Below are 17,461 nucleotides of genomic sequence, written 5' to 3' on the forward strand. Positions count from 1 at the left end.
TTTATTAATTTGGGTTATTTCTCTTTTCTTTTTGTTAAGTCTGGCCAGGGGTTTATCAATCTTTTTCAATTCTTTCAAAGAACCAGCTCCTAGTTTTGTTGATTTGTTCTGCTGTTGTTTTGGTTTCTATTTCATTGATTTTCATTGATTTCTGCTCTGATCTTTATTATTTCTCTTCTCCAGCTAGGTTTAGGCTTTCTTTGTTCTTCTTTCTCCAGCTCCTTTAGGTGTAGGGTTAGGTTGTGTACTTGAGACCTTTCTTGTTTCTTGAGAAAGGCTTGCATTGCTATATATTTTCCTCTCAGGACCACCTTTGCTGTGTCCCAAAGATTTTGAACAGTTGTGTTTTAATTGTCATTTGTTTCCATGAATTTTTTCAATTCTTCTTTAATTTCCTGGTTGACCCATTCATTCTTTAGTAGGACGTTCTTTAGCCTCCATGTATTTGAGTTCTTTCCAACTTTCCTCTTGTGATTGAGTTCTAGCTTCAGAGCATTGTGGTCTGACAATATGCAGGGGATGATCTCAATCCTCTGGTACTTGTTGAGACCTGATTTGTGATCCAGGATGTGATCTATTCTGGAGAATGTTCCATGTGCACTAGAGAAGAATGTGTATCCTGTTGGTTTGGGATGGAATGTTCTGAATATATCTGTGATGTCCATCTGGTCCAATGTGTCATTTAAAGCCTTTGTTTCCTTGTTGATCTCTTGCTGAGATGTTCTATCCATTTCAGTGAGGGGGGTGTTAAAGTCCCCTACTATTACTGTATTATTGTTGATGTGTTTCTTTGCTTTTGTTATTAATTGGTTTATATAATTGGCTGCTCCCATGTTAGGGACATAGATGTTTAAAATTGTTAGATCTTGTTGGACAGACCCTTTAAGTATAATATAGTGTCCTTCTTCATCTCTTATTATAGTCCTTGGCTTAAAATCTAATTGATATAAGGATTGCTACTCCTGCTTTCTTTTGATGTCCGTTAGCATGGTAAATTGTTCTCTGCCCCCTCACTTTAAATCTGGAAGTGTCTTTGGGTCTAAAATGAGTTTCTTGCAGAGGGCATATCAATGGGTCTTGTTTTTTTATCCATTCTGATACCCATTGTCTTTTGATTGGGGCATTTAGCCCATTTACATCCAGGGTAACTATTGAAAGTTATGAATTTAGTGCCATTGTATTGCCTGTAAGGTGACTGTTACTGTATATTGTTTCCTTTCCCTTCTGGTCTGTTACTTTTAGGCTCTCTCTTTGCTTAGAGGACCCCTTTCAATATTTCCTGTAGAGCTGGTTTGGTGTTTGCAAATTCTTTTAATTTTTGTTTGTCCTGGAAGCTTTTTATCTCTCCATTTTCAATCATAGCCTAGCTGGATATAGTATTCTTGGCTGCATATTTTTCTCATTTAGTGCTCTGAATATATCATGCCAGTCCTTTCCGGCCTGCCAGGTCTCTGTGGATAGGTCTGCTGCCAATGCAATATTTCTTCTGTTGTATGTTACAGACCTCTTGTCCTGAGCTGCTTTCAAAATTTTCTCTTTGCCACTGAGATGTTTTACTATTAGATGAAGGGGTGCGGACCTATTTTATTGATTTTGAGGGGGGTTCTCTGTGCCCTCCTGGATTTTTATGCTTGTTCCCTTCACCAAATTAGGGAAATTCTCTGCTATAATTTGCACCAATATATCTTCTGCCCCTCTCTCTCTTCTTCTTCTGGGATCCCAATTATTCTAATATTGTTTTGTTTATAGTATCATTTATCTCTCAAATTCTCCCCTCATGGTCCAGTAGTTGTTTTATCTCTCTTTTTCTCAGCTTCTTTGTTCTCCATCATTTGGTCTTCTATATCACTAATTCTCTCTTTTGCTTCACTCATCCTAGTAGTAGGAGCCTCCATTTTTTTTGCACCTCTAATAACTTTTTTGATTTCAACTCGGTTAAGTTTTAGTTCTTTTATTTCTCCAGAAAGGGATTCTCTAGTGTCTTTCATACTTTTTTTGAGCCCAGCTAGCACCCTCATAATTGTTATTCTGAACTCTGGTTCACATCTTACTAATGTCCATATTGATTAGGTCAGTTGCTGTCAGTACTTCCTCTTGTTCTTTTTTTTGAGGTGAGTTTTCCACCGTCATTTTACCCAGATAAGAATAGATGAATAAGAGGACAAAATACTAAAAGGGTAGCAATGACCCAAGAAAAATGTACACTAACCCAATTGGAAGAGACCCGAAACTGGAGGGAGAAGAAAGGGGGGAAAAAAAAGATTAGGCTGGTGAATAGAACAGAGTCACCACTTGATTTTGGGTGCATTTTGGTCTGTTAGAAGAGATTTTAAAGAAAGAAAAAACTTTTATATATATACAAAAATAAGGGTAAACATGGTGAAGGGTTGGAATATGACCGTAAAGATGAAAATTCAAAATTATTCTGAAAAAGGAATTGATAAGAGGTTGGTTGGAAAAAGAAAAAAAAAGAGAGAATGTGATCAGGCTGGAGACTAGAACAAAGCCATGTGCTAGATTTAGGGTATATTTTGATCTATTAGAAGAAATTGTATCCCAAAATTTTAAAGAAAAAAAAATCCTTTCTGTGTACAAGAAATAATGTTAAATACAATGAAGGCATAGAATATGACTATAACAATGAAAAGTTAATAAGATTTTTTTAAAAGGTATTGATAAGATATAATCATGAAAGACCATATAAATAGGAAAGAGAAGTTTAAAAAGTAGAATAAGAAAAAAATAAAATTTACAAAAGTTAACTTTGGAAGACTAAAGGATCTTGGGGAAAAAGCCATGCATTCTATGTGTTGTTCTCCCCTAGCTCTGGAGTTCTGCAGTTCTCATTGATCAGTAAACTTGGTCTTGGATGGATGTTCTTGCTGCTCTTCTGATGGAGGGGCCTTTTGCAGTGATTCTCAAGTGTCTTTGCCTGTGGCGGAATAACACTGCCCTTGCCAGGGGCCGGGCTAAGTAATCTGCTTGGGTTTGCTCTCAGGAGCTTTTGTTCCCTGAATGCTTTCCATACAGCTTTGGAGGAAGGGAATGAGGATGGCAGCATCCCAGTCTCCAGCCTATAGGAGCCGAGAGCTCGGGGCCTCACTCCTCAGTGCACCCTCAGAGAAAAGCATTCACTCCCTCCCATCTCCCTGATCTCCAGCCACACTCCGTGCTCATCCTGCCTGTGACTGTGTTTCTGTGTCTGGCGCATGGCCCCGTTTGGACTTTCCAAACCCAGCAGCTTCCTGCAGTGTGCTCCTGTGCTGCTCCTCCCAGAGGAGGAAGGAGGGGGTCTTTCTGGATCTGCCACTTGTAGGGTCCCTACTGGAAGAGCAGTGGCTTGACTGTGCCTCGGATCTCAGATCAAGGTAACCCCGAACTGAGATTGCACTCCTCAGCAACATGTCTGTAGCCGGCTTTCCTGCTCTGATACCTGGGAGCTCTGCCATACCCAGGCACCCCTGGTCTTTCTGTCACCCTGCGGGTCCTGAAACCACACTGTCCCTGCAAGGACTCTACCCCCCCGCTTAGCCTCTGGAACTACATCCTTCAGTGGAACAGACTTATAAAAGTTCCAATTTTGTGCTCTGTCACTTGCCAGGAGCTGGCCTCTCCCGCCATGTTCTATCATCCCATCGCTTTGGATTCACTTCTCTGCGTGTCCTACCATCCGGAAAGTAGTTGATTTTCTGTTCCTAGAATTGCTGCTCTTCTTCTATCTCCTGTTGAGTTTGTAGGTGTTCAGAATGGTTTGATAACTATCGAGCTGAACTCCTGGGACATTATGATATTTCAGTCTCCTACTCTTCTGCCATCTTGCTTCCTCTCCTCACTTTCTCTTTCTTAAGGTAGCTTTGTCTGTGTTCCCTCTGGCTCTTCTGCTCCCTTCTCCTCCTTGTGACAGAGTCTTTTCTGCCTCCCTCCCCAACTCTGTATCCTTAAGCTTGCAGTGCTCTATTAGGATTTTTCTGTTTTCCCTCTAGTTACAGAGAATTTATGTTTTCTAGTTCCTAGAATTGCTGAAGGAATGGTTCCTATAGGTTTTACTTGTCCTCGTTGATTTTATTTTTATTTTGGGAGGAAGATAATAGTGAGTTTTAAGTCAGAATGCTACTATTATATTCCAAACCTCAGAGTCCTTCTATAATGGAAGTTTTGTAGATGAAGAAATTAAAAGCAAATATTAAACAGGTATATACATTTGTCCTTAAAAGAGAAGCTAGAGTTTTGAGGTTCTTAAATTTAGTGTAGTTAATGTGTATGTTAAGTAGAATTCTCCTGATCTTTATTGTGGTTGTTTTCATGAAGAAAAATAGAGAAAAATAATAATCACAGATTTGGGGGATTTTATTTCACTACCAATTATGCCTACCTTTTGCCTTCTGAAAATATTGACTTAAAAGACTCTTAGAACTGACCAATGAACATCTGATAATCCAGACTTATTTGTAGATGACTTGACTGAGGTTCAGAGAGGTAAAGTGACTGTCTGAGATCACATAGGTAGATGGAGATGTGACTAGAACCCTGGCTTCCAGACCATTTTTCTGTCTCCAACATTAGATTTTCGTTTTAGGAGTCAGGACATTACATGTACAGTTTGGCCTGATACAAACTAATTCTAGGCTGTAGATCTGTGATCTGTTTTGTAATAAGTAAAGTAAGAAAAGTTCCTGTCAAGAAAGTATAGGACCTAGGGGTCCCTGGCTGGTTCAGTCTAGAGCATGCAATTCTTATTCTTGGGGTTTTGAGTTCAAGCCCCACATTGGGCATGGGGCCTACTTAAAAAGAAGAAGAAGAAGAAAAGAAGGTATATAATGTCCCAGAATGATGTCCTTGAGGGAAGAGCAATATGATTAAAAAAGCCTGTAGCTACAGCACTATTTTGAAGCAAGGACTTTAACTGCAGGCAATAAAATGTTTATGTTATTCATAAAAGAGCTGTAAGTGCTTTATAACTTTAACGTTTTCTATTTCCATGGTCTGAAGTAAAAAGTAAACAGTGCCCTTTTATTTTTGTATTTTCTTAAAGGTAGAACAAGGAAAATATTGCCAAGAAGTGCTGACTTAACTGATTTCTTTCTGTGATCTTTTGCATTCTGCTGATTGAGTTTTTCCATGTGAATTTGGAAGGGTTATTTACACATGCACATGCACATGAAAGTAAAGAGAGTTATAATTTGAATGAATGTCTTAAACAAGTAGAAACAGTCTAATAAGTTCCTAACTAGTAAATGATATTTATGTAGCAAAGTTAAATCATTACAGGTCTATTTCCTTTAGTTTAATTTTTAGGGACTTATTTAGGTGAAATGCACATCCATTTGCTTCTGTAATGTTTTCTGGCATCATGGTTTACGGAATAATTTCATCTTAAATACAGTCTTTGAGGACCTTTCAGATGTTAGGCACTCTCCTAGGGGCTTTGCATATATTTATTATAACCATTAACAACAGTGTCCTGAGTAAGTTGGTATCCCCATTTTGATGACAAGAAAAGTAAAACTTGAAGAGGAAACTTTCTCGAGATTACAGTTTTAAGCAGCTAAGTAGGGGTGCAAACTCAAATCTCTGTGATACCGAAGATAGTCCTTTTTTACTTTATGCCATAAATTCTCTAGATGGATCAGACTAAGATAGGATTCAGAACACATTTGTAAAATCTATACCACAGTCTTGATTATTTGATAATTAAGTACTCGCTGGCAGTATTTGTCCTTAAAAGAATATGTTCTTTTCTGACTATCAGGCCCCTTGCCTGAGAGCCTATGATATTTATTAGAAATGAACAGAAGCATTGCCAGTAGGTAGCAGTATTGTTCTTCCAGCCTACAGTTCTGTCTCTGAATAGAAATACCAAGGGGCCATTTATGAAAGAGCTTGATATTTGCTTTCTAGGACATGAGCTATGAACTATAACATATCCCACGAGAAGCAGGGAAAATTCCATATGCCATTCTTTATATAAACTATCAAAAGCCACTAAAGTTAATTTGGTTTTATGTATTTGAAAAGCAGTCAAATGTCTGTTTAACATTTGTTACTAGTTCTTTCTTAAATCTGATATGCAGTAAGAAATGGGCAGGAAAGCATATTTGGAATCAAAGGCATCACATAATTTTAATCTTTTTTTAAAATTGATTTGGTATAAACATGTCTCATTTTTAACCGTATTTTGGTGGAGTCTTTAGGGTGTTCTATGTATAGTATCTGGGCAGTTGCCAGTAGTGACAGTTTTACTTCTTCGTTACCAATTTGGATGCCTTTTATTCCTTTATCTTGTGTGACTGTTGCAACTAGGGCTCCCAGTATGTTGAAGAAAAGTGATGGGAGTGGACATCCTTGTCTTGTTACTGCTCTTAGAGGAAAAGCTATCAGTCAGTATTTTACCATTGAGCATAATGTTAACTGTGGGTTTTTCATATATGGACTTTATTATGTTGAGCTATGTTCCCTGTAAACCAATTTTGCTGAGGGTTTTTAACATAAATAGGTGTTGAAATTCATCACACTTTTTCTGCATCTAGTGGGATGATCGTGTGATGTTTACTTTTCATTTTGTTGATGTGGTGTATGATATTGATTTGTGACTGTTAAACTATCCCTACATCTTTGGACTAAATCCCACTTGATCATGGTGAATGATCATGTTAATGTATTGTTGAACTTGGCTTGCTAATATTTTGTTGAGGATTTTGCATCTGTGTTCATCAGAGATACTAACCTGTAGTTTTCTTCTTTTGTAGTGTCTTTGGTTTTGGTGTCAGAGTAATGCTGGCCTCATAGAATTAATTTGGGAGCTTTCCTTCTAATATTTTTTGGGGGAACAGTTTGAGAAGAATATGTATTCTTTATTTTTTAAAATTTATTTTAGTATTAACTCTTCCTTAAATGTTTGGTACAATGCACCTGTGAATCCATCTGGTCCTAGACTGTTGTTTGCTGGGAGTTTGATTACTGATTCAGTTTCACTGCTAGCAGTTAGTTTGTTCAAATTTTCTATTTCTTCTGATTCAGGTGTGGACGTTTATATGTTTCTAGGAATTTATTCATTTCTTCTAGGTTGCCCAATATAATTTTCATAATATTCTTATAATCCTTTGCATTTCTGTGCTATCAGTTGTTATTTATCCTCCTTCACTTCTGATTCAGTTCTTTCTCTTTTTTTTTTGTTGCTGAATCTGGCTAAAGGCTTATCAGCTTTGTCTTTTCAGAGAACCAGTTCCTAGTTTCACTGACATTTTCTTTCTTTCTTTCTTTCTTTCTTTCTTTCTTTCTTTCTTCCTTCCTTCCTTCCTTCCTTCCTTCCTTCCTTTCTTTCTTTAAGTCTCTATTTCTGCTCTAGCCTTAATATTTCCTTCTATTAGCTTTGGGCTTTGTTCTTTTTATAGATCTCTTAGATGTAAGGTTAGGTGTTTGAGATTTTTCTTGTTTCTGATTTAGGCTCATATTGATACAGACTTCCCTCTTAGAACTGCTTTTTGCTGCATCTCAAAGATTTTGGACAGTTGTATTTTATCTCCATAGATTTTATTCCCTCTTTGATTTTTTTTTTTTTTTTTGGTTGACCCATTGATTGCCTACTAGCATGTTGTTTAGCCTGTGTGTATTTGTGTTCTTTCTAGATTTCCTCTTGTAATTGATTTCTAGTGTTACACTGTTGTGGTCAGAAAAGATGCTTGTAGGATTTCAGTCTTATGGATTTTATTGAGATATGTTTTATGGCTTAACATGTGATCTGTTCTGGAAAATGTTCTGTGTGCACTTGAAAAGAACATATATTCTGCTGTTTTCAGGTAGAATGTTGTATATATATCTTTTAGGTCCATTGGTCTAATGTGTTGTTCAAAGATACTGTTTCCTGTTGATTTTGTCTCTGGATGGTCTTACACTGATGTAAGTGTTGTGTTAAAGCCACCTACCATTATTGTCAATTTTTCCCTTTATGCCTGTTAGTAGTTGCTTTATATATTTGGTTGTCCAATGTTGGGTGCATAGACATTTACAGTTGTTATATCCTCTTTTTAGAATGTTCCCTTTATCATTGTATAATGCCAGGCTTAGACTTTAAAACAGAGACTGTAACATAAGACAGTTTTGTGTGATCTAAATATTGCTACCTTGGCTTTTTGTTTCACTGCTGTTTGCATGGAATCTTCTTCTGTCCGTTAAGTGTATGCATGTCTTAGGTCTAAAGTAAGCCTCTTATAGGCAGCAAATGGATAGGTCTCTCTCTCTCTCTTTTTTTTAAATCTTTTCCGTCACCCTGTATCTTTTGATTGTAGCATTTGTCCTTTTACCTTTAAAGTAATTATTCATAAGTATGTTCTTATTGCCATTTTGTGACTTACTTTCTGGTTGTTTTTCTCCATTCCTTCTCTTATTCTCTTCCCTTGTGGTTTGATGGCTTTTTGGTGTTACACTTTTAATTCCTATCTCCTTTTTTGTGTGTGTTTATCTGTTATAGATTTTAGATTTGCAGTTACCATTAGGTTAATATATAACATCTTATGGGAATAGCAGTCTGTATTAAGTTGAGGGTCACTTAAGTTCAAACAGATTCTAAAAGCACGAAATATTTACTCCCCACCCATTTTATGAATGTTATATTTTATATAATTTTATTTTGTGTATCCTTGATTCATTGTTGTATGTATAATTCATTTTACTGCTTTTGTGTTTTCATCTCCATACTGGTTTTTTAAGAGATTTGCCTACCTTTATTATTTATTTTTATTTATTCATGAAATTTCTTCCTTTCATAATTGTCTTACTGTTAGGGCCTTTTCTTTCCACTCAGAATTCCTTTCAACATTTTGTGTAAGGCTAGCTTAGTGGTAATGAACTCCTTTAACTTTTGTTTGTCTGGGAAACTCTATCTCTCCTTCTATTCTAAATGATTATCTTGCTGGAGAGAGTATTCTGGTTGCAGGTTTTTTCCTTTAAGCACTTTGAATATATCATGACACTGTCTTCTAGCCTGCAAAGTTTCTACCAAGAAATCAGCTGATAGCCTTATGGGGTTTCCTTTGTATGCAACTGTTTTTGCTCTTGTTGCTTTTACAATTCTTTTAATAATTAATGTGGCAGAAAGTAACGATAATGTAGGGAGATGTGGATCTCCTTAGACGCTCTGCCTCCTGAATATGGAGGTCTGTTTCTTTCCCCAGGTTAGGGAAGTTTTCAGCTATTATTTCTTCAAATAAGTTTTCTTTCTCTCTTTTCCTTCTGAGATCCCTATAATGCTTATGTTATTATGCTTGATGAAATCATGGAGTTTTCTTATCTTCCTTTTTTTTTTTTGGTGCAGTTTGGTTGCTTTCCATTACCGTTTTCCAGATCACCACTCTGTTCTTTTGCATCCTTTGTTCTGTTGATTCCCTCTAGTGTGTTTTTTCCCCCCATTATTGAGTTCATCTCTGTTTGGTTCTTTTTTTTATTTTCTATCTTTTTGTTGAAGATCTGCGATCTTTTTTCTTTTTTTTTTTTTTTTCCTTCCTCAAGACCCTTGAGTGGGGAATATCTTTATGACCATTACTTTGAATTCTTTATCAGGCATAGTGCTTATCTCCATGTCATTTAGCTTTTTTGCTGCGATTTTTTTTCTTGTTCTTTCATTTGGGATATAGTCCTCTCTCTCCTCATTTTGTCAAACTCTGAGTCTGTGTATTAAGAAGGTCAGCTCTGTCTCCTGGTCTTGAAAGTAGTGGCCTTATGAAGAAAAGCTTCTGTGCCCTGGAGCCCAGTGCCCTTGTTCATCAGAACCAGGCACTACAGGGGTGTCTTTGTGGGCTCTGTGCACCCTGCTATTGTGGCCCAGTCACATTTGCCTTTAGTCCAGTTGGCTACAGTGACCTGTCTTATTTTGCTTGCTGTGGGCACATCATACCAGGTTTGGTCCTGCACACTGAGAGGCCTGAGACTACTGTATGGTTGTATGTGGGAGGTGTCTACATCTAGTTTGCCTTAGCTATGGGCACTTCAGAAGGCAGGGCACTTTCCCTGTGGGGCTCCCTAAGAAGCTTTTTTTGGTGCGAGGGGTGGGCAGTCAGAGTAGATATCTATACCCAGTCTGTTTGCTGTAGCTGCAGGCACACCAAGTGCAGGGCATTCTCCTGGGGTGGCCAGCTTAAAGGCTTGGTTGCTGGAACTGTGGGTGTGCTGGTGTGTGGGGTTATCCCTGCCTCTACCCAAGAAAGAGTCACTTTGCAGTGGTGCTAGTCCTTGCTGGGGCTGTTTGCTGGATGTGGTGGGCAGGAGCTGCTTTTCAGGGATACCTATCAAGTTGTGGGGTGTGGGCTGTATGGGGAGGGTGAGGTATATAGTGCTAGTGAGATAGGTGGATAGGGTTTATACAGGTTTCCACACGTGTCAGGCTACTTAGGCTAGGGGAGAGGAAGTGAAGTGGTGCCTGCCTATACTTTTGTTCTTGGAGAAGTTTCCTGAAGATTCCTGCCCCTCCAGCACTTGTTCTGTGATTAGTAAATAAGTCTCTTTCTGTGTATACCACAGGCACTTTTCAAATTGCTGCTTCTATGCTGTATCTAGGCTGGGATATTTATTATAGGGTTTTTGTTTTGGGTTATTTTAGGGCAAGGACAGTTTCCCATTGTGCTGCAGCTCTTCCAGAGCTAAGCCTACTGATTTTTAAAGTACCTGGAGTTAAACCCTGCTGATTTTAACAGCTTTCAAAGTTAAGCCTCACTGGTTATCAGAGCCAAATGTTATGGGAGCTCATCTTTGCAGTGTTGTTCTCTAGTGCCTGGAGTACCTGGCATGGAGTCTGATCATCTCACTTCTCCACACTTGGGATGTCGCTTCTGTTTGTGTTAGTCTCACCTGGGGGTTTGGTTCCAGGGCAGCTCTGTCCCCTTCTTCCCTAAAGAGGGCAGAAGATTTGGTCTTTCCACAGTTAACTTTGGAAGGTCTGTTTTGCCAGACTTTGGGTCATTTTTCAGAGTGACTTGTACAGATAGAGCTGTTATCTTGGTGTATCTGTGGAAGGAGTTGAGCTCAGGATGCTCCTACCACTCCATCTTCCTGCTCCCCACCAACTCCTGTATTTCCTTTTCAATGAACAGATCTCACAGCCTTTTATGAAGGGGTTTAAATAATTACAAAAGGAAAACTTGAGTAAAAATCACTTGAAAATTACTTGCAGACATGATGAACACTTTTTCTTAAATATTTCAGTGTTTTTTAATAAAGGGGATACTCCCTAACATAATTATAATACAGTTGTAAAAATCAGGAAGTTAACAGTGATATATTATCTAATACAGTGACACTTTATTCAAACTTTGAAAAGAATCAGATCCAAGATTCAACCCAGGATCAAACATTGCATTTAGTTGTCATTTATCATCAATTTTTAAAAATCTGGAACAGTTACTTGGTCTTGGTCTTTTATGCTCTTGCTATTTTTAAAAAATGTATGCCAGTTATTTTGTAGTAAGTCCTTGATTTGGGTTTGTCTGGTTTCCTCAAGATTGGAGTTATACATTTTTGTCAGGAATGCTAGAGAAGCAATGTTATGTCTTTCTCAGTGCATCATAGGAGGAGGCACTTGATAGCTTTTTGTCCCATTATTGGTGATAATAAGTTAGTTCACTTGATATTGGTAGACCATTATAAAGATGCTTTTCCATTATAGGTACAGGCATACCTCAGTCATATTGCAGGTTTGGTTCTAGACTATAGCAATAAAACAACTACCTCAATAAAGCAAGTCAAATGAATTTTTTGGTTTTCTAGTGCATATAAGTCATGTTTCTATTATACCATGGTATATGAAATATATAATAGCATTATGTCTAAAAAAGCAATGTGCATAATACCTTAACATTTTATTACTAAAAATGCTAATCATCTTAGCTTTCAGCGAATCATAATCATTGATCAACATAATAATGACAAATTTTGAAATATTGTAAGAATTACCAAAATGTGATAAAGAGACATGAAGTACCAATAGATTCAGTTTGTAAAAAAATCAATATATATGATATGTGATAAAACAAAACACAATAAAATGATATATGCATGCATTACATATGTTAGGGGGAGGTAATTTGACATTATGTAAATACCAGTCTTGTGCTTGCTCATTTTGGCATTTATTAGTGATTCTTTCTTGAATCGGTTATTACTGTAATGGCTATCAAAGCAGTGTCCATATTTACATAGATATTTCCAGGGAAGAGGTACAAACCTGTAATACTCTTTTCAGGTGGTCTTGCATCTCACCAGAGCCCGGGTGTGCCGTTAACCCTTTAGTCACACATACTGATGTGCACACAGGTGGCAGTGACCAATAACATATTTTACTCCTCCTAGAGACTGCTTGTATTATGGGGCTGCAGTCCCTGCGTTGAGATAAATATGAATATACATGCATGCCATTATAGAAGAATGATGGCATTTTCTTCCTTTTTTTTTCCCTGAAAATATCTTTTAGTGTTTAGCTTACTAAACGATTGCTCTATGGGGATTAATTTTGTCATCTGTATAGTATATCATGATAATTAGATAAGTTTTTTTTTTTAACTTGTAAATTCTCTCAACAATTAAACTAGAGGAGTAGGCTTTTGGAAAGATATTTTTCAATCTGATTTTTAAATGTTATTTGTTAGGATCCGAGGTGTTGGAACAGCAGCTGTTAATATGTGCCTTGTGGCAGCTGGAGTTGCAGATGCCTATTATGAAATGGGAATTCACTGCTGGGATATGGCAGGAGCTGGCATTATTGTTACCGAAGCTGGTGGAGTACTATTGGACGTGACAGGTAAAATTATGGAACAGTAAAAGCTGTTGGACTTTCCTTTATATGTAGCTTTTTTTTCCTTTAATGTTTAATATATATTAATATTTATTACATAAATTCTTTTTTTTTTTTTTAAGATTTTATTTATTTATTTGACAGAGAGATCACAAGCAGGCAGAGAGGCAGGCAGAGAGAGAGGAGGAAGCAGGCTCCCCGCCGAGCAGAGAGCCCGATGCGGGGCTCGATCCCAGGACTCTGAGATCATGACCTGAGCCGAAGGCAGTGGCTTAACCCACTGAGCCACCCAGGCGCCCCTATTACATAAATTCTTAAAGGCAAAACAAAAACAAGGCATGTAGTTTTCTGCAAAATAAGAATAACAAATTGAGGGGCACCTGGGTGGCTCAGGGGGTTGAGCCTCTGCTTTTGGCTCGGGTCATGATCCCAGGGTCCTGGGATCAGAGCCCACATTGGGCTCTTTGCTGAGCAGGGAGCCTGCTTCCCTCTCTGACTCTGCCTGCCTCTTTGCCTACTTGTGATCTCTGTCAAATAAAATCTAAAAACAAAAACAAAAAAAAAACAAATTTAGAGATAGAGGCAAAGATAAGAAGCTAATTATAATGTGGGATTAATAATGATAAATGATTAAGCCTCTTCAGACATGAGTATCAGGAACTCTTTTTTTTTTCATCTTGAATTACTTTATTTTAAAATCACTTATACATGTGTAAACATAAAACCAAATAATTTAAGATACAACTATGAAACCAAAACATTTTCAAGTTAAAAATAAACCAAGCTATACAACAAAGAAAATTCAAAAGTATAATATTAATTCAATATGACCATTAATATTGTCCAGAATCTCTAACAGTGCTTGCTGTGGCCATAGTTCTTTTACTTTCAGATGTGTGTTCCATACAGTGAGCTGGAGCTTGACTCAGTTTGTCAAAATCTTCATTTTGTCCCTGGCATGAACACATTACTTAAATATGAAAGCTGCCTCCATTCTTTTCCCATTAGTCCAGGTTAAATAAATGTTGTACACTGGAACTCTTTTTTTTTTTTTAAAGATTTTATTTATTTGACAGACAGACATCACAAGCAGGCAGAGAGGCAGGTAGAGAGAGAGGGGGAAGCAGGCTCCCTGCTGAGCAGAGAGCCCAATGCAGGGCTCCATCTCAGGGCCCTGGGATCATGACCTGAGCCGAAGGCAGAGTCTTTAACCCACTGAGCCACCCAGTTGCCCGAGTATCAGGAACTCTTGAGAAGCTACTGAAAACTATAGAAGGTCACTGAATCTGAGGTTTGTACCAAGAGCTTTTTGGTGACCACGGTGGTAGTTGACAATGAACTTGCCCCATCTTCACTTTCTGCCGTGGGCCTAGAGAGGTTAACTTCTTTCTATGAACTGATGGTGAAATTTTTTTTTTTAAGATTTTATTTATTTATTTGACAGAGATCACAGGTAGGCAGAGAGGCAGGCAGAGAGAGAGAGGAGGAAGCAGGCTCCCTGCGGAGCAGAGAGCCCGATGCAGGGCTCGATCCCAGGACCCTGGAATCGTGACCTGAGCCAAAGGCAGAGGCTTTAACCCACTGAGCCACCCAGGTGCCCCAAGATGGTGAAATTTTTTTAAGTGAAGAGTGAACCTGGGCTAAAAGTATTCACCAGTGATCAGGGAAAAAAGCAATGAAGAAGTAAAGAAATGGGAAGGAGAGTGATATGAAAATGCTGTGCTGTGGAGTCAGATTTCCTGTCCATAGATTGCCACACATGAAAGAGGTAATAAAAGTAATAAAAAGATTAGAAAAAGAACACAGGAAAGAAGTAGATGAAGCTAATATTACATTGCATGTTAACTCATGAATTTAAATTTAGAAAAAAAAATGACATTTTTCAGACTGGTATGATTGAGACACCCCTCCCCCACAAAAAGCTCTGGTATTTACTAAAAGATTGTTAAAACTCATTTATGTATTGCCAAAGCTTAAACATTATGATAATGACAGTTTTTTTTTTTTTTAAGAAAATTGAAAGTATTAAAATGTTATGATTGACCAATAGCACATACTATACTAGTTTTACAGGAATCATGTTTGGTTTGATTTTAGGTGGGCCATTTGACTTGATGTCACGAAGAATAATTGCTGCGAATAATAAAACCTTAGCAGAAAGGATAGCCACAGAAATTCAGGTGATACCACTTCAAAGAGACGATGAAGAGTAATTGCGGCAGCACCACGTAGTCACAGCTGCTTCGCCCCATATTTGCGGACACACTGACGGTGTTTTAAAACTTAGGACGTCTGTTTCGCGTGTGTAATATGTTTGGTTTAAATTATTTGATATCCAGATGAAAAATTGCATTTTGTTGTATATTTTACTAAGACAGAGTATGAAAGAACAGAGGAAATATTTCATTGTTTTAAAAAATTTTGTGTGTAAGAATGTGCTTTGGGGGAAAATACACAGGCAGTTGATGAGAGAAGTATCAGTCACATCAACTGCAGTAGTTAGCAATTTAGAGTTTCTAAGTATGTATGAGCCTCTGAAATTGACTATGTGCATAGCATTCTTAATTAGAGAGGTAACTTTTTGGAAAAGATTTTCTCCTTAGTTCCCAAAGCCGTATTTAATTAAATTTGTAAGTCTGTAATGGGTACTTCCTAGACCAAGGTATTCTTCTTTGCAGAGAACCTAGTTTGACTCGTCAGTGTATACATACCACCTAGCAGAGTATCTGTCAAATATGGGCAATTCAAAAATAAGCATTGAAAAAAATATTTTGGAGGTAACAATTCCTAATTATAACATACATAAAGTAATGAGCTCACCACTCTTTATTTTTACTTTAGGTTTTAAAGTAAAAATTATCCCATCATCGTTTTCATATTTTACATTATCATTCCTTTTAACATTTCACATTGCCATACCATTTCAATTACCATATTGCCAGATACCATTTCTAATTGCGGGCATTTCTATAGTTAATATATTTTCTAAGACCCTGCATGACAGTATTTATTTGGATTCAAGAAGCTGTTTCAAAAAAACATTCTCATCAGCTATCTACTTTTCTACTATAATTGGATACACTGTAAAATTGTACTGAATTCAATATTCATGTTTTAAAGATGTTCATACTTCATGGTTGTGCCAAGGAAAACCTAGAACCTGGCAGATATACTTTATTGTTAATATTGAACTATGTTTTTTCCCCAAATTTCTTAATTTCTTTGCCACCAGATTCGATTCAGTCTTAAAAAATACCTTAATAGTCTTTGGCTTATGAACCTTAAAGAAAATTATTCTGGTTTATAGATATTTTAAAAGGTTAATTGACTGCTTAGCCTTGTCCCTGGGCACTTGAACATAGATTTGTTATGGTCTCATGTGAGCCTTGTATTTGATAGAATGAAAAGTGCATCTGTAAACTAGGAGGTTATTTTATTGTTGTGCACATCTAATATATTTAAAAATATACTAAGATTTGAGTAATAAAGATACTGTATTTGTGCTGTTGGTCATGTGCAGTAAAAATATCTTGTACTATATTACTCAGGTTAATTTTTCAATTAAATTTAATTAAGACTGATGAAAAATTTTAAGTAAGTATGATTGAATGTTGTTAAAATTTGTAGTTTAAAGTACTTCTAGGTGTTTTGTGTTGAGTTGTAAATATTTCACATTTGCAGTTGTGATTGAATATATGTTCTTGGGGTTTTTTTGCTTGCTGTTTTCTCAGCTTTTCTAAAAGACTTGACTTAATTTTTTATTCTAAATGCAATTAGACAGTGGCTGAAATTTCTTTGGATGTTGAAAAAGGATTGACAAGTGAGTTATCCAACAATAGTTTGAAAATTTGAGTAATAGTCCATCTCTCCAACTCTTTTAGCAGTTTCTTCTAGTATTTACCTCCATCTTTTTAACGAGGGATATATTCTGTTACATATTTATGGGTTTTATTCATTATCTGTTAACTTGCTGTTATAGAAGATAAGGATTTTGTACTTGTAATTCACCCGTGAGTTACTTTATCTCTTCCTTTTCATCCTCCTATTACAATAATATCTTTCTTGTTACTGTTAAATTTATATTCAGTGTTTAACTTAGGACTTTTATTCACTGGTTAGCTAACTAGTAGTGTGTTATGATTATATTTTCTCTCCTGTACAACTTTTGTTCTTCCTGAAATTAATACCTTTTCCCCAGGATTGTAAAACCTCTTTGTTTCCTACTTGTCCAACCCTAATCAGGTATTCTGTTCTATTAGCACTGTTTTCTTTTCCTCCTATAGATACACTTTTGGGGGCCCTTTTTCTTTTCTTCCGGTGTAAACTGGTTACTGGATAAGTATGCTGCACCACCGTCCTGGACCTTCTTTTTATTTCTCTTATGTTCAGTCATCTGTGTCCTTGATCTTCCTGCTCATTCTCTCATTTTGGTGCACCCATCTTCCAGATACTTAGAGGTAGGTTTTGAAATCTCACAAGAAAATGTCTATCCCTTCATTGATAGTTTGGGTAGTTTTGTTTTGTTTTAAGATTTTATTTATTTGTTTGACAGAGAGAGAGAGATCACAAGTAGGCAGAGAGGCAGGCAGAGAGAGAGGGGGGGATGCAGGCTCCCTGCTGAGCAGAGAACCCAATGCTGGGCTCTATTTCAGGACCCTGAGATCATGACCTGAGCCGAAGAAG

At 37.1% G+C, this 17,461-nt stretch overlaps 1 protein-coding gene across 3 annotated transcripts in view; it reads left to right on the plus strand.

Moving 5' to 3' along the window:
• Positions 1-16,937, plus strand: part of IMPA1 (inositol monophosphatase 1) — a 35,164-nt gene extending 18,227 nt beyond the window's left edge. For all 3 annotated transcript variants that reach the window (XM_047727211.1, XM_047727212.1, XM_047727214.1), the window contains exons 8-9: positions 12,633-12,784; positions 14,876-16,937. In XM_047727211.1, coding sequence (XP_047583167.1) covers positions 12,633-12,784; positions 14,876-14,991 — 268 coding nt within the window. In that variant the 3' untranslated portion in view covers positions 14,992-16,937. The remainder of the gene's footprint in view (positions 1-12,632; positions 12,785-14,875) is intronic.
• The last annotated feature ends 524 nt before the right edge of the window (positions 16,938-17,461 follow it).

Source organism: Lutra lutra, chromosome 4 (assembly GCF_902655055.1).
Source record: "Lutra lutra chromosome 4, mLutLut1.2, whole genome shotgun sequence".
Lineage (NCBI taxonomy): Eukaryota > Metazoa > Chordata > Mammalia > Carnivora > Mustelidae > Lutra > Lutra lutra.